Source organism: Nycticebus coucang, chromosome 2 (genome assembly GCF_027406575.1).
Source record: "Nycticebus coucang isolate mNycCou1 chromosome 2, mNycCou1.pri, whole genome shotgun sequence".
NCBI lineage: Eukaryota > Metazoa > Chordata > Mammalia > Primates > Lorisidae > Nycticebus > Nycticebus coucang.
The window spans coordinates 107,864,662-107,887,334 of NC_069781.1; the positions used below are offsets into that span (position 1 = coordinate 107,864,662).

At 44.7% G+C, this 22,673-nt stretch overlaps 1 protein-coding gene across 3 annotated transcripts in view; it reads left to right on the forward strand.

Annotated features, from left to right (window-relative positions):
* PHF2 (PHD finger protein 2) overlaps nucleotides 1-22,673 on the forward strand; it is a 124,479-nt gene that overhangs the window by 64,483 nt on the left and 37,323 nt on the right. For all 3 annotated transcript variants that reach the window (XM_053578456.1, XM_053578466.1, XM_053578474.1), the window contains exons 2-3: nucleotides 13,962-14,047; nucleotides 20,447-20,561. In XM_053578456.1, coding sequence (XP_053434431.1) covers nucleotides 13,962-14,047; nucleotides 20,447-20,561 — 201 coding nt within the window. The remainder of the gene's footprint in view (nucleotides 1-13,961; nucleotides 14,048-20,446; nucleotides 20,562-22,673) is intronic.

Sequence of the window (22,673 nt, forward strand, 5' to 3'; positions counted from 1 at the left end):
GTATTTCTTCTGTGTGTCTGGCTTCTTTCATTTAGTACAATGTCTTTGAGATCCATCCACATCGTAGGATCAGAACTTTATTTTTAAATTGAAGGAATAACATTTTGTTGTATTATAAACTACGTTTTGTTTATCTGTTAATCTATTGATGGGCATTTGGGTTGTTTCTGCATTTTGGTAATTGTGAATAATGCTGTTAGGAACAATTGTGTACAAGCTTTTATTTGAGTACCTGTTCTTAATTCTTTTGGCTATATACCTACAAATGGAATTGCTGGGTCACATTGTAATTCTGTATTTAATTTTCTGAGGAAACATCAAACTTTTCCCACAGTTCCCACTGAGTTTTGCACATCCTCTTCAACATTTATTTTCCTTTTTAAAGAAGTTATAGCCATCCTAGTGCATTTGAAGTGGTAACTCATTGTAGTTTTGCTTTGCATTTCTCTGATGACTAAGAATGTTGAACATCTTTTCATGTGCTTATTGGCCATTAGTTATATCTTCTGTGGAGAAATGTTTCAAGTCCTTCACCCATTTATTAATTGTATTGTTTGTCTTTTCATCATTGAGGTATAAGAATTCTTTATATATTCTGGATGCTATAGCCTTATCATATATGATTTGAAAATATTTTTTCCCATTCTGTTTTATTCTGTTGATAGTGGTCTTTGATGCAAAAACATTTTAAATTTTGATTGAGTCCAAATTATTGATTTTATCTTTTGTTGCTCAGGATTTTGGTATCATATTTGGGAATCATTGTCAAACCCAAGGTCATATTTAGGAATTCATTGTCAAAACCAGGTTATTTCTTTGTTTTCTTCTATGAGTTTTATAATTTTAGCTCTTACATTTAGGCTGTTTAAACTATTTTTAGTTAATTTTTGATTAGGGTGTGAAGTGGGATTCCAGCTTTATTCTTTTGCATGTGGATGTCTGCTCATCTCATCACCATTTACTGAAAAGATTATTCTTTTTCCATTGAATGGTCTTGAAATCTTTGTCAAAAATCAATTAGGTATTGATGTGTGGGTTTAGATCTGGGGTCTTAAATCTGTCTACATGTCTACCTCTAGCCTTATGCCATTGCCACACTGTTTTGATTATCTTAGCTTTCTAGTAAGTTTTGGAATGAAGAAGTATAAGTCCTTTTAGCTTTTCCATTTCTGTGAACATAGGTGTTGGGATTTTAGTAGAGATTGGATTGAATCTGTAGATTCCTTTAGGTGGGCTTGCTTCTGAGGCAGAGTCTCAGTTGTCACCCTCAGTAGAGTGCCATGGTGTCAAAGCTCACAGCAACCTCAAACTCTGGGGCTTAAGTGATTCTCTTGCCTCAGCATTCCAATAGCTGGGACTACAGGTGCCCACCATAACACCCGGATATTTTTTGGTTGTTGTTGTCATTGTTTGGCAGGCCCGGGCGAGATTCAAACCCACCAACTCCGGTGTATGTGGCTGGCACCCCAGTTGCTGAGCTACAGGCACCGAGCCTCTAACATTATTAAGTCATTCAATTTATGCACACAGAATATATTTTTGTTTATTTGTGCCTTTTAAAATTTCTTTCAGCAGTGTACAATTCTTTTCACACAGGATATATTTTCATTTATTTGTGCCTTTTAACATTTCTTTCAGCAGTGTACAATTCTTTTATCTCCTAGGTTAAATTTATTTCTAAGTTTTTTATTCATTTTGATGCTGTTGTAATTATATTTGCTTTCTTGTTTTTTTTTTTTTTCAGATTACTCATTGCCAATGTATAGACATCAGCTGGCTTTTGTGTGTTGATATTGCATCCTACAATTTCTGAATTTATTTACTAGCTCTAGAAGGTTTTTTGTGTATGGATTCCTTAAGATTTTATTTATATAGAATTTTGTCATATGCAAATAAAGATAGTTTTAAATATTTCTCATTTGGAATACTTTTATTTAATTTCCTTGGCTAATTACTCTGGCTAAAACTTCCAATACCATGTTCAATAGAAAGTGTGGCAATGGTAGGTGTCCTGTCTTGTTTCAGGTTTTATGGGAAAAGCTTTCAGTCTTTCACCATTGTGTATAACACTGGCTGTGGGTTTTTTCCATATATGGCCTTTATTGTGTTGAAGAAGTTCCCTTCCCTTCTATTCCTAGTTTATAGAGTGTTTTTTATCATGAAAGGCTATTAGACTTTTTCAAATGCTTTTACCATATGAATTGAGATGATCATATAAGATTTTTCTTCATTGTATTAATGTGGTATGCACTTGGGCAGGAAGGGGATTTGGGAGAGGACTGGGAGAGATGGGAACAGAAGAGTGAGTCAGGGGATGTACCATCCTAGGAAAGAGGGCTATACTTCCCCTGTCTCTTATTCACTTGTTGAATTCTGTCCTCATGAATGGGAGAAAGAAAAGTACAGCCTCTGCTATTTCAGCCTTCAAGGCAAGCGTCCAGGGTCTCATCCTTTTCTTATAGTCAGATGTGATCCTTCATATGTGAGTGTTGATTTATGTTCAGATGTTGAACCATCTTTGCATTCTTATGAGAAATCCCACTTGGTCATGGTGGATAGTTCCCTTAATATGTTCCTGGATTTTATTTGCTAGTATTTTTTGAGGATTCTTTTATGACAAGAACTTTATTTTATCATAAATCAGAAGGAAAATATACACAAAAAAACACTATCCATACAGAATGTACCAGCCCTGAATGCAAACATCTTGCCAGCTTTTTACAAGCAAGAAGGACTGAGAAGCAGTAACCGTGCCTTGGCCAGCAGCAATAACTGTCAGTAAACATTTACTGATCATGGGGGCAGAAGCAAGATGGCTGACTGAAGCCAGCTTTCCACAGAGGCTTCCATCCAGAAGGACAGAAGTTTAGCAAGTAACCTGGTGGATTAGAGCTGAGCCAAGAGAGAAGGTTGAAGAATGCACATCAATCCTGCTGGGGTGAGCTGCAACCCCAAGGATACAAACAAAAGGTACAAAATCCATTGCCAAGCAGACGGTAGTCCCCTCCCCATGACAACGGCTCGCAGTACTCCATACAAACAAGTGAGCAGAGTTCAAAAGTCTTCCAATTTTATCCCATGGGAGAGATCCTCTAAAAACTGGACCTACTTCCCCTACTAGGGTGCCATGGCACTCTCCTGCCAGGCATAAAACTGTATATATTCTCTACCTGCAATTCTGAACTCTCAGCACTCCCCTCCACTCTCACTTCGAGGTCTGGAGGCCTCTTCCCCAGGAGTCCAGATTCTTGGGTATTTTCTCGAAAGGTGTGGATAGGGCATGGACTGCGGCTGCTCAGTGCTGATTCTGCAGCACGGGAGTAGAGGATGGTCAGCTGAGAGGGAATCATACAGGACCAGTGGTGCTCCGAGGCATAGATCAGCAGCCTCAGCAGCAATGATAGAGCTCACCCCTGGATATTCCGGAGTCACACCCCCGTCTCTCTGGGCACCCAGAGGAGGCCGGGCATCTTCTCCGGTGGCAGCCACTGGTGGAACAGATCTGGGACAGAAATGCAGGCCCCATGAGTAAAGGGTTTGCCTGAAGTGGTACTGGCCTGGGCAGAGTGGAGACTAGAATACATGCATGTGCAGAGATGGCAACTCCCAGGGCGGGGCTGACCCAGTGGACTGCTTTACTGAGCCTAAGGTGCACCTGGCCCTCAGCGGATCATAGCTGAGACAAAGGAGGGCAGGCAGAGGCTGGAACTGACAGCTAACTGTGCTGCCCCAACACAAACTGCAGCAGAGACCAGGCAGTGGCACAGACCAGGCCTGAGTCGCAATTTCTCTGAATTCAAACAGTGTCTGATCTCCAGGGGAATATAGCCGGGACAGAAACAAATTGTGCAAAGTTGTTCTGTTCTGTCAGCAACATAAATCAGGGACGGGCCTGGAACTGAGTGAACTGCCCCAGCCTCCATTAAGTACCTGAGGTTATCAGGCCTCACCTCCCCCGGCCAGATAGTGGCAGAGAACAGCAGCCTGTCTGAGGAGACATAGATCTCCCTGTGATTCAGGCAGATGCACACCCCTGGAGTATCTGCTCATTGGAGGGAACTGGGTCACAGCCCTGCGGGGTTATCAATAACTGGGTGTGACAGAGGTGCAAGGTGGGGAAGGAGGCATCAACCTTCCCAGACTAATCTATTTGCTGGGTGGGTCCTCCTGACTTCATGGAGCACCAGAGCGAGTCATACTTGAGTTGCCACCAGACCCCTGTGATCTAGTTGCCAGAGACCTTTTGAATTCTCCCACCTGAGATAGGTGCTGACTGAGACAATTAATTTGAACCTCTTGAACTGTGCCAAACACCCGAGGACTATCCAAGTGGTAACCTGGCTGTGTGGTTGTGGGAAGGTTTGACTTTTCTTTTCCAATTGTTGCCTGTGGGGGCAGGGTGACTTAATTGCTGGTATTTCTCCACAACTGAGACTTCAACCAAGAGTAACTAATTCACCAAGGTAGGACAGAGACCAGCTGAAAACAAGACAGAGCCACTTAGTCCCACCACACCAAGCAGGTCCCAAGTTCTCAGACCGTAGCACCATACAGGTCCTTGGCAAAGCTCCAGGGGAAAAGGTACAGACATCAGTCCCAGCTTTTGGGCAAAGGGCTGGTTAAGCACTACTCCTGGAGCCCCCAACCTAACTTCTCTTTATCAGGTCATCTAGTCAAATTGTGTAAAATATTCATGGAATGGAATCAGTGGAAAAACTCCGGTAACACAAATAACCAGAGTAGATCAGCCCCCCCCAAGGAAAGATATAGCAGACAAAACTGAAGATCCCATTCATAAACAGATGGCTGATATGTCAGAAATCGATTTCAGAATTTGGATTGCAAACAAGATTAATAGAATAGAGGAAAAGTTGGAATTAGAAATTCCAGGACCATTTCAAAAGTTGTCTCAAGTATTCAACTAATTTAAAGACAAAAATCACCAAAGATTCTGACACATTGAGACAAGAATTTGCAACCCTTAAAGATCTGAAAAATATAGTAGAATCGCTCAGTAAAAGAGTGGAGCAAGCAGAAGAAAGGATTTCTGACATTGAAGACAAAGCTTTCGAATGCTCCCAAACCCTCAAAGAGGAAGAGAAATGGAGAGCAAAAACAGATCATTCTCTCAGAGAGCTCTGGGATAATTCAAAGAAAACTAATATTCGCCTCAGAGGAATCCCTGAAGGCGACGAAATGGCTTCAGAAGGCACAGAGGCTCTTCCTCATGAAATTATGAAAGAGAATTTTCAAGACATGCCAAGAGATTCTGAAATTCAGATAGCAGACAGTTTCAGAACCCTAGCATGACTCAACCCGAATAAGACATTCCCCAGGCACATCATAATTAACTTCACTAAAATTAATATGAACGACAAAATTCTGAAAGCAGCCATATGTAAGAAAACCATACCTACAAAGGGAAGAATATTAGAATGACTGCAGATCTCTCTGCTGAAACCTTTCAAGCCAGAAGAGGGTGGTCATTGACTTTTAATCTCCTAAAACAAAATAACTTTCAACCCAGGATCCTGTATCCAGCTAAAGTGAGTTTTCATTATGATGGAGAAATTAAATACTTTAATGACACTCACATGTTGAAGAAATTTGCCATAACCAGCTCTCCAGGATATTCTCAGACCTATCCTCCATAATGATCAGTGCAATCCTCCACCACAAAAGTAAACTCACTCAGAAACTTTTGATCAAACTCCAATTCAACAGTGGCAGAAGGATTAAAAATGTCCACTGGACTTTTGAAAAACTCGATACCTCAAATTCTACCAGGCTTATCAATATTCTCCATTAATGTGAATGGCTTAAATTGTCCTCTAAAGAGGCAAAGGTTGGCTGACTGGATACAAAAACTCAGGCCAGATATCTGCTGCATATAAGAATCTCATCTTACCTTAACATAAATATAGACTCAGGGTGAAGAGATAGTCATCTATATTTCAGGCAAATGGAAATCAGAAAAAAGCAGGGTTGCAATTCTATCTACAGATACTATAGGCTTTAAACCAACAAAAGTAAGGAAAGATACAAATGGTCACTTCATATTTGTTAAGGGTAATAATATGATGAGATTTCAATTATTAATATTTATGCATCCAACCAGAATGCGCCTCAATTTATAAGAGGAACTCTGACGTGAGCAACTTGATTTCCTCTAGCTCCATAATAGTCGGAGATTTTAACACTCCTTTGGCAGTGTTGGATAGATCCTCCAATAAGAAGCTGAGCAAAGAAGTTTTAGATTTAACCATCCAACATTTGGATTTACTCCACAGAACATACTCCAAAATCGATCACATCTTAGGTCACAAGTCTAACCTCAGTAAATTTAAAGGAATAGAAATTATTCCATGCATCTTCTCAGACCACCATGGAATAAAAGTTGAACTCAGTAACAACAGGAATCTGCATACTCATACAAAAACATGGAAGTTAAATAACCTTATGCTGAATGATAGCTGGGTCGTGGATGAGATTAAGAAGGAAATTACCAAATGTTTGGAACAAAACGACAGTAAGACACGAATCATCAGAACCTCTGGGATACCGCAAAGGCAGTCCTAAGAGGGAAATTCATAGCACTGCAAGCCTTCCTCAAAAGAACGGAAAGAGAGGAAGTTAACAACTTAATGGGACATCTCAAGCAACTGGAAAAGGAAGAACATTCCAACCCCAAACCCAGTAGAAGAAAAGAAATAACCAAAATTAGAGCAGAATTAAATGAAATTAAAAACAAAAGGTTTATACAGCACAAAAAGTTGGTTTTTTGAAAAGGTCAATAAAATAGATAAACCTTTGGCTAACCTAACCAGGAAAATAAGAGTAAAATCTCTCATTTCATCAATCAGAAATGACAAAGACGAAATAACAACAGACGACTCAGAAATTTTAAAAATCCTTAATGAATATTACATAAAACTTTATTCTCAGAAATATGAAAATCTTAAGGACATTGACCAATACTTGGAAGTATGCCACCTTTCAAGACTTAGCCAGAATCAAGTGGAAATGTTGATCAGGCCTACATCAAATGCTGAAATAGCATCACCTATACAAAATCTCCCTAAAAAGAAAAGCCCGGGACCAGATGGCTTCACGTCAGAATTCTAGCAAACCTTTAAAGAGGAACTAGTACCTATATTACTCAACCTGTTCCAAAATATACAAAAAGAAGGTATACTACATAACACATTCTGTGAAGCAAACATTGCCTTGATCCCCAAACCAGGAAAAGACCCAACAAGGAAAGAAAAGTATAGACCAATATCACTAATGAATATTGATGCAAAAATATTAAACAAGATCCTAACAAACAGAATCCAGCAAAACATCAAACAAATTATACAGCATGACCAAGTGGGTTTATCCCAGGGTCTCAAGGCTGGTTCAATGTACGTAAATCTATAAATATAATTCAGCACATAAACAAATCGAAAAACAAAGATCATATGATTCTCTCAATTGATGCAGAAAAAGCTTTTGATAATATCCAGTATCCCTTCATGATCAGAACACTTCAGAAAATTGGTATAGAAGGAACATTTCTTAAACTGATAGAGGCCATCTACAGCAAAATCACAGCCAATATCGTATTGAATGGAGTTAAATTGAAATCATTTCCACTCAAATCAGGAACCAGGCAAGGTTGCCCATTGTCTCCACTGCTCTTTAACATTGTAATGGAGGTTTTAGCCATTGCAATTAGGGAAGAAAAGGCAACCAAGGGTATCCATATAGGGTCAGAAGAGATCAAACTTTCACTCTTTGCAGATGATATGATTGTATATCTAGAAAACACCAGGGATTCTACTTGAAAACTCTTAGAAGTGATCAAGGAATACAGCAGCGTCTCAGGTTACAAAATCAACACTCATAAATTGGTAGCCTTTATATATACCAGCAATAGTCAAGCTGAAAAAACAATCAAGGACTATTCCATTCACAGTAGTGCCAAAGAAGATGAAACATTTGGAAGTTTATCTAACAAAGGACGTGAAAGTTCTCTATAAAGAGAACTATGAAACTCTAAGAAAAGAAATAGCTGAAAATGTTAACAAATGGAAAAACGTACTATGTTCATGGCTGGGAAGAATCAACATTGTTAAAATGTTCATACCACCCGAAGCAATATACAGTTTTAATGCAATCCCTATGAAAGCTCCACTGTCATACTTTAAAGATCTCGAAAAAATAATGTTTCGTTTTATCTGTGGAATCAGATAAAATCTCGTATAGCCAAGACATTACTCACAAATAAAAACAAAGCAGGAGGAATCACACTACCAGACCTCAGACTATAGTATAAATTCATAGTGATCAAAACAGCATGGTACTGGCACAAAAACAGAGAGGTAGATATATGGAACAGAATAGACAACCAAGAAATGAACCCAGCTACTTACTGTTATTTGATCTTTGACAAGCCAATTAAAAACATTCAGTGGGGAAAAGATTCCCTATTTAACAAATGGTGCTGGGTGAACTGGCTGGCGACCTGTAGAAGACTGAAACTGGACCCACACCTTTCACCATTAACTAAGATAGACTCTCATTGGATTTAAGATTTAAACTTAAGACATTAAACTATAAAAATACTAGAAGAATGTGCAGGGAAAAGTCTTGAAGAAATCAGCCTGGGCGAATATTTTATGAGGGGGACCCCCCCGGGCAATGGAAGCAGCATCAAAAATACACTACTGGGACCTGATCAAACTAAAAAGCTTCTGCACAGCCAAGAACACAGTACGTAAAGCAAGCAGACAGCCCTCAGAATGTATGAAGATATTTGCAGGGATGTCTCCGACAAAGGTTTAATAACCAGAATCCACAGTGAACTCAAGCATATTAGCAAGAAAAGAACAAGTGATCCCATCTCAGGGTGGGCAAGGGACTTGAAGAGAAACTTCTCTGAAGAAGACAGGTGCACGGCCTACAGACATATGAAAAAATGCTCATTATCTTTAATCATCAGAGAAATGCAAATCAAAACTACTTTGAGATATTATCTAACTCCGATAAGATTAACCCGTGTCACAAAATCCCAAGACCAGAGATGTTGGCGTGGATGTGGAGAAAAGGGAACACTTCTATCTGCTGGTGGGAATGCAAATTAATACATTCCTTTTGGAAAGATATACGGAGAACACTTAGAGATCTAAAAATAGACCTGCCATTCGATCCTACAATTTCTCTACTAGGTATATACCCAGAAGACCAAAAATCACATTATAACAAAGATATTTGTACCAGAATGTTTATTGAAGCCCAATTCATAATTGCTAAGTCATGAAAAAAGCCCAAGTGCCCATCAATCCACGAATGGGATTTATAAATTGTGGTATATGTACACCATGGAATATTATGCAGCTTTAAAGAAATATGGAGACTTTACCTCATTCATGTTTACATGGATGGAGCTAGAACATATTCTTAGGAAAGTTTCTCAAGAATAGAAGAAAAAGTATCCAATGTACTCAGCCCCTACTATGAAACTAATTTATAGCTTTCATATGAAACCTATAACCCAATTATAATCTAAGAATATGGGGAAAGGGAGGGGAGGGAAGGGTGATTGGTGGGATTACACCTATAGTGCATCTTACAAGCATACATGTGAAACTTACTAAATGTAGAATATAAATGTCTTTTTTTTTTTTTTTTTTGTAGAGACAGAGTCTCACTTTATGGCCCTCGGTAGAGTGCCATGGCATCACACAGCTCACAGCACCCTCCAACTCCTGGGCTTAAGCGAAATTGCCTCAGCCTCCCAAGTAGCTGGGACTACAGGCGCCCGCCACAACGCCCAGCTATTTTTTGGTTGCAGTTCAGCTGGGCCGGGTTTGAACTCGCTGCCCTCGGTATATGGGGCCGGCGCCTTACCGACTGAGCCACAGGCGCCGCCCCAGAATATAAATGTCTTAACACAATAACTAAGAAAATGCCAGGAAGGCTATGTTAACCAGTGTGATGAAGATATGTCAAATGGTAAATAAAACCAGTGTATGGTGCCCCATGATTGCATTAATGTACACAGCTATGATTTATTAAAATATATATATATATCTAAAAGTGTATTTTATGACAATTAACTTAAGTTGTACCTTAATAAAGCTGTTTTTAAAAATATGAAAAAAGAAAATGAGAGGTTATATTGTAAAAGAAAAAGAAAACATTTACTGATTGTTTGCTCCGAGCTGATGATGAGTCTGCTAACACACACCAGCCAGTCCTCAAAGAACCAACAGGCAAAAGGGAAAAGAACAAGCATGCAGGGTCCTCTTTCCCACCTGTCCTCCTGGGCCTTGAGTGTAGACTAGCCATCTTTTACTTTGCATGACGATTTTCTTTTCTTTTTTTTGCAGTTTTTGGCCAGGGCTGGGTTTGAACCCACCGCTTCCGGCATATGGGGCTTGGCGCCCTACTCCTTTGAGCCACAGGCACTGCCCCTTTGCGTGACCATTTTCCGTCTTCTGGAACTCTACATAATTACCCAAGAGCAGCAAAATGCCTTGAGATACAGTATCAAATAGGTGTGGAGCTCCTTCTTCTTGGGCTAGGCCTAGACCTTCAGGAGCTGCTGTTCACCAACACTAGGAGTCCTGCTAGGCTCTTCATGGCTTGATAGCTTATAGCAAGAGCCTGAGAGCTCCATGCTACTTACAGAGCTGCAGAAACCTTACCTCCATCTGAGACCTTTATGTCTGCCACCGGAGAATTTACTGCCTCTCAGCCATACCTAGGGCAAAAGAGACACCAGTCTAAATTATGCCACTGGCTTCAGCCAGCCATGGGAACCTGTTCCTTTTCATGACCCTCCAAATAAGAAACTCAGTCGCCCACCAACACCCCACTCAGGTGTCACATCTTTGTAGAAACCTTCCCACTTCCCCCATGCAGAATGTGTTAGACAGTCTTGTCTCATAGACCACCAGCACCATCTGCTTTCTTGATGATTTTTATATCAGTATTCATAAAAGATATTGGTCAGTAGTTTTCTTTTGGACTCAGGGTGAGGTTGGCCTCTTCACAGAATGAGTTAGGAAATGTTTCCTGTTCTATTTTCTGGAAGAGTTTGAGAGGACTGGTATTATTCTTTAAATGTTGAATAGAATTCACTAGCAGTGGTTCTGAAGTTTTTTTGATAGGGGAGTTTTTGATCACTGATTTAATCTCTTGTTACAAATCTGTTCAAATTTTCTTTTTTTTTTTTTTTGTAGAGACAGAGTCTCACTTTATGGCCCTTGGTAGAGTGCTGTAGCGTCACACAGCTCACAGCAACCTCCAACTCCTGGGTTTAAGCGATTCTCTTGCCTCAGCCTCCCAAGTAGCTGGGACTACAGGCGCCCGCCACAACGCCCTGCTATTTTTTGGTTGCAGTTCAGCCGGGGCCGGGTTTGAACCCGCCACCCTCGGTATATGGGGCCGGTGCCCTACCAACTGAGCCACAGGCGCTGCCCTCTGTTCAAATTTTCTGTTTCTTTTTTGAATCAGTTTGGTCACCGTCTAGAGATTTGTCTTTTTAATTCAGGTTATCTAATTTGTTGGCCTATAATTGTTCATAGTGTTCTCTTATAAACCTTTTTTATTTCCTTAGGGTTGGCAGTAATGTCTTTACTTTCATTTCCAATTTGAATAATTTGAGTCTTCTCTTTTTTTCTTAGTCTAGCTAAAGCTTGTCAAAGAACCAACATTTGGTTTGGTTGATCCTCTGATATTTCTGGGTTCTTTTATATATGTTACCCCACCCCCACCCCATAGTAGTAGTTGAGGGAAAAGTGCCCTTCTGAGGTACAGACCCATAGGAGACGTGGGTGCCTGAGGAGGTGAGCTTCTGAACCATTATACCCTGCTACTCTGTCCTGAGGATGACCTGGCAGCCCCTGCTGAGTGAGTGACTCAGAAGCCCTAGCTAGGGAATGTGGTCCGTGTCCTTAGAATGTGCAGGAGAGGAGCGGTAAGCTCAGTGGCCCATGTGAGGATGAATGTGAAGCCAGGTGTGAGGCTGGCCCAAAGTTTGCAACACAATATGCTGCTTTCAAAATACTTCAAATTTAGGCAATTTAAAAATGAAATTGTCCCCATCTCTCACCTTAACATAACTGAGTCAGCTCTTAGCATTTCGGTCTAATCTGTAGTCCTTGTTAACCTGTGTCAACAGTGATGATAACCAGCTGGTAACTTACCTGTCCCTGCATAATCTTGTTATTCATCACTTTTCAGTCACTGCAGGTGTTTCTGTTAGGGAAGCGTTTCCAGTGTTTTTCTGACACAAAGAACGCTGGACAGACATTCTGGTAAAGTAAGTGCTTTCTTCTGGATGATTTTCTTAGGGCCCATTTATCAGGAGTGAGTGCACTGTTCAGAAGTCACAGGTAACAGGACTCCTGACTGGCTTTGGCAGGACATCCTGCCTACAGAAGCACATCCTTTCCCTGGTTCCCAGACTACCCCTGCCTTTGCATTTTATTTTATTTTGTTTTTATTTTTTATTTTTATTTTTTATTATTTTTTTCACTTTGTTGCCCTGGGTAGAGTGCTGTGGCATCACAGCTCACAGCAACCTCTAGCTCCTGGGCTTAGGTGATTCTCTTGCCTCAGTCTCCTGAGAATCTGGGACTACAGGCACCCACCACAACACCTGGCTATTTTTTTGTTGCAGTTTGGCCAGGGCCAGGTTTGAACCCGCCACCCTTGGTGTATGGGGCTGGCACCCTACTCACTGAGCCACAGGCACCGCCCACCTCTGCATTTTAGTGTATAAAAAAATGCTACTAATTTTTAATAAGTATAAAATCAATGCCAGCTCCCTGGAGTCCAAAAATTAAAAATAAAAATTAACAAAAAGAAGACCTCTCATGCTGCGTGTGACTTACTTGACTTCTTAATGGATTTGTAATCTTTAGCCCTGAGCGTGAGCAGGCTGCTCTGAGCACATCTGTAGCTTCCTAGTAGCTTGCTGCCTTGAGCCCTCTTACCTTGACATTATAGAGCTGCCCCGGGGGAAAATGTCCATTTTAAAATTTACTGGTTAGGTTTTGTACACTTACTTGCTTGCCAGAAGAAAAGGAAGTATTTTCCAACTTATTGGCTGTGTTTTTCCCTGTGGGGGTTGACTGCACCTGTGCCCTGCCCTTTATCCACAGTTGTTCTCATTTACTCTGAGCGTCTCTTTATGTGTCGATGGCCACTCCCCTGTTGCCTTTAACCAAAGAAAGTAGAAGGCACCAGAATAGAACAAAAAATTTCCATTTTTCTTGGTTTGCTTCTGTAGAGTTTGCTGTCCTGTCCTTTGATACTCTCTGGGGTCATTCCTTAAATGGCTTGAGGCCTGCGGCTAGGCCAGCGTCTGCATAGTGGGCTACTCTCTCCTGCTAAGTATCTGAGCCCATTTGCAGGGCCCTTGGAGGAACTCCAGGGTGGGATGGAGGAGGGAGAATGGTCCCTAGGTCCTGGACATATCCCCAGGCCAGGTCCTGGCCTCTTTTTGGCCCCTCTAAAGATGATCTAGACAGGTGACCATGACATGGCCTGTATGAAGGGGCTGCCCTGGTGTTGTCTGCTTCCTCTCTCAGCCTACTCCTGTGGAAGCAATGAGAGCCTCCTGGCTCCAAGACACCCTCCCCCATATTTCCTGGGCCCCCAGGGGACAGGGTGATGGTGGCCTTCACTCAGGCAGACCTGCCAGTAGGCCTTTCAGTGGGCACTTGTGGTGAGGTGTATTCAGATGTGTTTGGGTCTCATGCTGCAGATGCCCTTCCAGGAGGACATCTATGTGGCTTTTTCCCTCTACCCTCCCTTCCCCTGGACCACTATCCCTCCAGTGGGACCTGTTCCATCTAGCCAGGTCCCCCATTGGTGAGCAGGGACCCATCTTAGAGGTTGGCAGGTGGAAAGCACTTGAGGGGCTGTTCAGCACATGGGTAATGGTCTGTTTCATCCTTTTTCAGCTGTGTTGGAGTGGAAGAGGAGGAGGCACCCGACATTGACATATACCACTGCCCGAACTGTGAGAAAACCCACGGGAAATCCACCTGTAAGTACTGTAGCCCATTCCACCCCTCACTGGTTAGAGCAGTGTCTACCCCATCTGGACTGCATGGAGTGTAGGACCTCTGCTGAGCGTGGGTGTCTGCTGGGGGTGAAATGCCCTGGGTAGCGCTAGACAGCAGTGTCACAGCCTGGAGAGCCCTGCTTGTGGGGACCCTGCCAGTCTATCTTACTGTTTCTCATAGCTTCTCTGAGCCTGCTGTGGCCCTTCCTCATTGGCTCCTGCCCACAGAGGCAGTTATGCAAAGACCCCATTGGCCTTCTGAGGTTTGGGCAGAAGTCACATACTTGGTACCTGCAATGACCAGGCCTGCTAAGTTGGGTGACGGAGACTTGGGTAAGTGGTGTTGCAGGAGCCATCCTGGGGCCCCAGCTCAGCCCTGCCCAATTGCCACTATCACACAGGGGTAGGCCCAGATGACATTTTTCTGGGCATGTGCATTGTTGGTAAGCTTTGCCCTCTCCTCCTTCTCTAGCATCCGTTGTCCTGCCCATCTCCTTCTCCTGGAGAATCTTAGGGGAACTTTGCCTTTTCCACACTGTCTGCTGTTTGTGTCCCAAGGGATGAAGGCTTTATTGCCCTTCCCTTTTCCTCTGGTCCCTGTCAGGTATAGTAGGTCCTTAGGGGGCTCCCGTGGTGCAGGCATGGCACATGCTATGCAGGTTCACCCAGGTGGGCTGGAGGTGATGTGAACCTTGAGCTCCAAGGCTGAGTCCAGGTTGCAAAAAAGGAGCAGTCCCATAGTCTATAGGACCTTGGGAAGGGTGTGGCCTAGGGACAGTACAGATGGTATGGATGCAGGTGTGTGTGTGTTTTAATGTGGCCTCTAGTTTCTGCCTGAGTTAGGGGTCTTGGGTGCTCACAGAAGCTTCAGGCTGGATTTGGGCCTTGGATATGTCAGCCGATCACAGGCCTGCTATCATGAGCCCCAGGTTAGCCGAGCCACCCTACAAGTCCTTAGCTGCAAGCTGAGAGTCCAGACTCTTATAGATCACATAGGATGAGTTCTGTGATTCCAGGGGAGGTAGAGGAGGACACAGGCATGGGTGGAAGCCCCTGGCACCCCTGTTCTGTGGATCAAGTGTTGAGGGTGCTTTGGGGCTTGGCCTTGTGCTGACACTGGGTGCTGGGGTGAGGCAGGGGCACTCTGGGGACTTTGTAGCCTTTCTTGGTGTCTCTGAGCACTGTGTGCCTGTCCTATACCTGTCCATTACTGGGCAACGTTGGGAGCTCTGTGGTTTCAGCTCTTGATTCCTGCTCCTCAGTACAGCCTCAGCACCTGGCAAAATACTGCCAGATGCATGAGTGGGTGAAGACATGTAGGCTAGGGGTTCTTGAACTACCCAGTCTGATGGTCTGCTTAAAGGAGGTTCTAGGATTCCTAAATTGCCTTCACACCCCCGCCTCACATTTATGTCACATTTATGCTCAGAGTGTGTCTGCTTTGTGACAGGGAATTAACCCATCACTGGTCACTACTTCAGAGCAGATAAGGGGTAGGAAGGGTCATCCCTCTCCGGTTAACCAGGTGATTCTGGCACCCATCTGGAAATCTCAGGGTCTAGTTGACTTTACAATAGGAATAAGACAAACAGCCCAATGGCCAAGCTTCTGGTGGGATCTGGGGTTGCATTATTAAGCCTAAGGGGGCAAATGTCAGGGCAGAGCAGTGTTGGAACCAGAATACCTCAGCAGGTGCTCCCCTAGAGGTAAGGCTCCCCAAAGGACCCCTGTGGAGGGCTCAGGAGGGTGCTGGGGCTGCACTGCTCTTGTGTGGTTGTGTAGCAGGTACTTATGTGTGTCACTTGAGAAGAGGGTTCCAGATTGTTAGAGAAGACAAAGTTGGAAACCCCAGGCCAGGGGCCTCTTACCCTGGCAGTCAGCACATGTTCTGAGGGGTCCTCACTTGGATTGGGGGCTATCTTGTGAGTTAGGGCTAGGATGGGGCAATGGTGGGGTGTGAGGGCTAGATAGGGTGTGCATGCTGTGCATGTTGGTGACGCACAACATTGATTTCTCCAGCATCCCCAGGTTTTCCCAGAAACAGCCTATATCCAATGTTGGCAACCTGCCCCCTGCAGGAAGCGTGTGTGTTTACGGAGAGTTCAGACAGGCATGGGTGATCCTCACCTGCTCTTTATAGAAGCCAAGAGCCCAAATTTGGGATCCCCTTCCCATATGTTGAAGCCATCTTCAGGCAGTGATGGCTGAAGACCAGCAGACAGTGCTAGGATTGTAGCTGGTAGAAACCCAGCCCCGCACTGTCTGTGCACATGTGTGTATACATGTATGTGTGTGCTAGCATGTGTATGTGCACTGTCTGTGCACATGTATACATGTATGTGTGTGCTAGCATGTGTATGTGCACATGAGAGTGTCTTAGTACATGTGGGCTGGTATAACAAAATACCACAGACTGGGGGACTTAAATAATAGAGTGTCTCCCTCTGTCATCCTGGGTAGAGTGTGGTGGCATTATGGCTTACAGCAACCTCAAACTGTTGGGCTTGAGCCTATCCTCTTGCCTCAGCCTCCTGAGTAGCTGGGACTAGAGGTGGCCACCACAATGCCTGGCTGGTTTTTTTATTTTTTTTAGTAGAGACAGGGTCTCGCTCTTGCTCAGGCTGGTCTTGAACTCCTGAGCTCAAGCGGTCCACCTGCCTCTCCCTCCCAGAGTGCTTGGATTATAGGTATGAGCCACCATGCATGGTGCCTGGCTAGTAATAGAAAATTTATTTCTCATAGTTCTGGAGGTGCCAGCAGTTTCAGTGTCTGGTGAGGAGCCCTCCTCATAGAGGATACCTCCTCACGTGGTGGAAGGGGCAAGGCACCACTCTGGGGCCTTCTTTATAAGGGTATGAATCCCATTCATAGGACTCCATCCCCATCACCTTATCACTGCCCAATAACCCCATCTCCTGATACCATCACCATGGGGTTCAGATTTCAACATGAATTTTGGTGAGGCATGTGAATGTGCGTATGCTGAATGTGCTACATAAATTCTGTGAGTCCTTATTGAGGGGTGTGTGCTCCACAAGGGACAGAGGTACACAGCTCTAGCCCCTTTGCTAATGTGCATACTCAGATTTGAAATGAACCTATGCTGCAGCCAGAGCCTGTTTGTGATGCCCAGTTGGTCTTGGTATCCTTCCACACCAAGGCACCTTGATGACAGAAAGCCCCTGCATGTCCCTAGAGAAGCTCCAGCTGGTGAACCCTCAGCTTTCTGGAGACCCTGAGCCTGCTTCTATCTTTCCTAGCCCTGCTGCCCTGGCCTGGGGGTGGGGTTCACAGCAGGACAGGGATGGGGACAGGGACATTGCAGGGGTTCTTAGAGTGAGCTGTGTCTACTGCCCAGTCCTCACACTTTGCTTTGACAGTACGGATTGTAGAGTCCCTCCCCATGCTGTCCCAATTTGTCCCTTGAGCTACTCTTAGCCACAGGTCCCACGGGTTTACCTGACTGATGCAGATTTGGTACAGGGCCCAGTGATCCCAGCCAGGAAATTGGCATAGCATCTCTATCTGATAGAAGGGCATAGGGGGAGCAGCATAGTGGGTAGCAGAAGCCCTGAATCACACCTGTGTGGTGGGCTGAGAAGCCTGATAGGTTACTTATCTTACTGGACTTACTCTCCTCATCCCGAGGACAGGCTGTGTCCTGTCCTGCAGGGTTGGGTGACACAACTCAGCAGCTGTCTGTATGGGTGCACCATCATGGGGACAGAGTTATCACAGTTTCCGCATGTGGTCTCCTAAGACAGGGCACTCTAGGTGCCTTCTGCTGGGGATCTCAGCACAGCCCCTCATCTTTGCACCCTGAGAGTGCAAGTGAGGGGGTGCAGTTCAGGGACCCTGGCCACATCTAGTATCCTCAGAAGCTGCCATTGACAAAATAGTGGCCATATGGTTGGGTGATGGGGAGGATGCCCCCACTCAGCCAGCCTTGAGGGGCCCTCTTGGGCTGCCCTTTGAAGCGCCATTTCTGTGTGCTGTCCCCTCTATCTCAGTCGACTCAGCTAGCACCAGGACTTCTCCTAGCTGCAGTGTCTTGGATGCCACGTGACCAGTGGGACTGCTTCTGGCTCTTGCCTGAGCCACCTCCATCGGGGCCTCCATCACAGCCCTTCCTTAGATCCCTGCTTGTTCTTGGTGCTCCTCACAGCTGGTGACCCTGAGCATAGGCAGGGAGACCTCGCTTGGTGCAGAAAGTCCAGATCTGGAACCTTCCTCTCTGGGACCCTCTTGGCTTCCCAAGGAGTGCACATGACTGCCTGTTTCCTTGGGGCTGTTCAGACTGGGAAAGCACTTTGTAAACTTTAAAGCACACACAGCACCCATAAGGTCACTTCCTCAAGCAACAGTAAGTCTAGTGGCAAGATGGTGGTGTTTACAGAGCCACTGAGGTTTAGGTCAGGAGGGCCTGGGTCATCATCAAGGGTGTCTCCCTCCACACACACCCCCACCGGCTGAGTATCTCAGCACCACCCCCCACCCCAGGGCCTGCCTCGGCCCCCTGCTCAGCTGAGCTTTTTAACAAGCAGAGCTCCTAGGCATCTGTCACTTGGGTGACACCCACCCCAGTGCTCCCAGCCTCATGTGCAGCTGACCTACTCAATGAGTGCTGGTAAGCTGCACCAGGAAAGCAGGTCAGAGTTACCTGTGGCCTCAGCATTGTCTGGCTCAGGCTGGCACCAAGAGGGCAGGGTATGGGTTGAACTGAGCCCACTCCTGTTGACAGTCTTGAAGGCAGGTGCTTCTACTTTCCCCTCTAAGGTGTCCTGATGCTGAGTGGCCAGTGCGACAATGATGGGGGACCCCCATCTGCTCACTGGGGCTCCCTCGTACCCACTGTGTGCTGGCCTGGCCCTGGGCTCAGAAGGCATGCAAAGATGAGCCCAGGGATCTGGTATGAGCACCAAGCCTGGGAACAAGCATCTGCTGTACCGGGTTGTTCTGCTGTGTAGAGGGGCATAGCAGAGCTGTGGAGCATGCGCTGTGCATGTGCCAACTTATACCCACAACCACCCCATAAGGATGCTGTGAACATCTTTCTGTTAGGGATAAGGTACAGAGATAACAAGTTACTTGCCTTAAGTTACACAGGATGAGTGGGCAAGAGACTTGAACCCTTCTGGTTGCTCATCTGTGCCTGGTGCTGCCATTAGTAGTTCTGTCTTCCATCCCTGAATCTGCAGGTTCTTGCCAATTTTCCTTGCAAATGGTTCTTGTCCATTTTTCATGGACAGGGTGATCAAGCACAATGGGAGGGTTCTTTGCAAACCAAAGGGCCCAGTCCCACCCAGCCCTTCCCTTTCCTGGGCTGTACAGGTAGCAAGTCCTGCTCAGGGACAGACATTGTCACTGAGTGGTCATCAACTTCCTTTGTCCCCATAGCTGCCAAGACTCAGGAGGAAGGGAACACAAGTCCTTCTGGGGCCACCTCCCCTGCAGCCCTAACCTTGTTCTTACCTGTGAAGGATGGGCACTGTGCAGGCTTTACCTGTCTCTGCTCTTGAATCCAATCTCCTTATTGCCCAGGGGTCACAAGCCAAGCAGCTCCTAGGTAGGGCATCTTTGTACCCTGGTGGCCAGTCTCACCTGAGTCACCCTGTGTCTGCCCTAGGAAGCTGGGAGTCAGGGACATACGAGGGTGGAGAGGAAATTGCTTCTCTTCCTTTAGTGGCTTTAAGCCTAGTGGGCATGGATATGTGTACACGGGACTTGGAGGTCTAGTGGGCATATGTGCGTACGTGTGCTTGTGCACACATCATTGCATGTACAAACATGCATGTATAAAAAGTCCAAAATTTGTGTGCCTGGTGCCCTGGGAGGAGATGTGCCCTGGGGCAGGACAGAGAGGCTATTAAGAGAATACCCAGGGGTGGGGGGACCGCCTAGAGAAGAAAGGATGTGCACTGACTAGGTAGAATTGTGGGAGGAGAGGACCAAGATAGTGGTGTCCAGGCTGCCCCTACCCTTGTCTGTGACTGTCAGGGCAGTGAAGGTCCCAGGAGGGAGAGGACAGAGCCTAACTGTAGAGTCCAGGCAGGAGGTGTCATCTTGCCATGGGATAGAGAGGCTGAACCTTAGCTAGGAACCTTTTCAGGAGGTGCCTCTGTGGTGGTGTCAGCAAACTTGGGGCCTGAATGTGGAGGGATCCCAGGGCACCCTAGCTTATGGGGCACAGAGCAGTAGACAGCAGTGTCATCCATCAGAAGGTGTGGGGTGAGTGGGCACCCGAGACTGGGGAGAGGGTGGACTCCTCAGTGTGTGTGTGAAGGGAAGCTGAGTGGGCTGGGGTCCTCAGGAGAGGTGTGGTGTGGTGCTGTGCTGAGGCTGTGCTCGGTACTAGGCCCCACCTCCTGTCTCCCTCCACAGTGAAGAAGAAGCGGACCTGGCACAAACACAGCCCAGGGCAGGCACCTGAAGTCAAGCCTGTGCAGAATGGCAGCCAGCTCTTCATCAAGGAGCTGCGGAGTCGGACCTTTCCCAGGTGGGGCCCCAGGGGCTGTCCTTCCCCTCCTTAGGCATTGCCCTCCTCCTGCCATGCTCCATCAACTACAGCCAGGGGACTCACACTCTGTCCATCTATCCTTCCATCTGTCCTGTCCATCATCAGGGACTCCTAATGTTGAGAGATTGGGGAGCAGGGAACCTGTCTCCTGGAGGCAATGCGGCCCCCACCTGCAACCCCAGTGCTCTTGGCAGATGGGCCAACCTCTCCTCCCCTTTGTCAGCACCTCAGGGTGAGAGGACAAGCACTGATAACTGTTGGCCTCTGGGCAGAAAGGACCTCTCTCCCAATGTGAGTGTGCCGGACACTTGCCAGATAGTCTCTTTAGCCTTTGGCTCATGGGCTTCTTTCTGTTCCACAAGCAATGGCAGGTATCCTTACAGCTCCCTCTTAGCCACTTCCACCACCCCACCTTCGCTCTGCATGAAGGCAAGGGACAGAACTTGGTCCTCAGGGAGTGGCTCCTGATAAGAAAAGGAAGCAGAGGCGAGTTGGAAACAGTTTCTGCTTATTTGACAGTCTTTATCTCTCTTGCACTTTTAAAGGGTAATTTCACTGTTCACAGAATTCTAAGTACTTGATTTTTTCTTTTGATGCTTTGAATATTTTGTCCCATTCCATTCTTCCTGGTGAGATTTCTGATGAGAAATCCAGAGGAACTCTTATCTTGGCTCCTCTATGGGTAAGGTGCTTTCCTCCTTTGGTTTCTTCCCCACCCTTTATTGAGATACAGTTCATATACCCAGTTTGCCTACTTAAAGGTATAGTTCAATATGTGCACCATCACCAATTTTAGAACATTCTTATCACCCCCAAAAGAAGTCCCATAACCTTTGTCTATTACCCCAGTCTTCCCCTTACCCTTCCCCATAGTCCTAAGCAACTATTAATGTACTTTTTTTGTCTTTAAATTTTTTTTTTTTTTTTTTTTTTGCATCTTTGGCCAGGGCTGGGTTTGAACCCACCACCTCCAGCCTATGGGGCGGGAGCCCTACCCCTTTGAGCCACAGGCTCTGCCCCTTTTTTTGTCTTTATAGATTGGCTTGTCTTGGAAATTTCATATAAAGGGAATTGTACAAGACTGTGACTCGTTTATTTCACTTAATAGAAGGTTTTCAAGATTCATTCATGTTGTAGAATGTGTCAGTACCTCATTTCTTTCTTATGGCCAAGTAGAATTCCATTGTGTAGACAGTCCACATAGATATTCTGTTTACCCATTTGTCAGATGATGGATATTTGTTTTATTTCCACTTTTTGGCTCCTATGAATAATTTTGCTATAAAAATTTGTGTACAAGTTTTTGTGTAGACATATGTCTTTATTGTTTTAAGGGGTAGAATTACTGGGTCAAATGGTAACTCCATGTTTGATTAAGAAACCGCCAGGCTATTTTCCAAAGCAGCTGTACCATTTTGCATTCCTGCCAGCAATGTGTGAGGAGGGTTCCAGTTTCTTCACATTCTCCCTAGCACTTGTTATTAATTGACTTTTTTATTCTGGCCATGCTAGTGGGTGTGAAGTGGTATCTCATTGTATTTTGATTTACGTTTCTCTAATGACGGAGGATGTTGAGCGTCTTTTCATGTGCTTACCAGTCTTTGTATATTTCCCTTGAAGAAATAAACTATTCAGACCCTTCGCTTGTTTTAAATATTTTTGGTCCTTGTATTACTAAATTTCAAAGTTTTTTACATAGTACATTATAGATATAAGTCTGTTATCCAATATGTGATTAGCAAATACTCTTTTTACTTTCTTAATAGTATCCTTTGAAGCAGAAATTTTTTTAATTTTGAAATCCAGTTTATCTGTTTCTTTTTGTTGCTTGTGCTTTTGTTGTTATATCAAAGAATCCTTCATCAAGTCCAAAGTCATAAAGAATTTATCTCTGTTTTCTTCTAAGAGTTTTATATTTTTAGCATATGCAGTTTGTTCTTTGATACATTTTGAGCTAATTTTTATATATGATATGAGGTAAGAATCTAACTTCATGCAGCTATCCATTTGTCCCAGTACCATTTGTTGAAAAGACTATTCTTTTGCTGTTAAATAGTCTTGGCACCCTTATCAAAACCAATTGGCCATAGA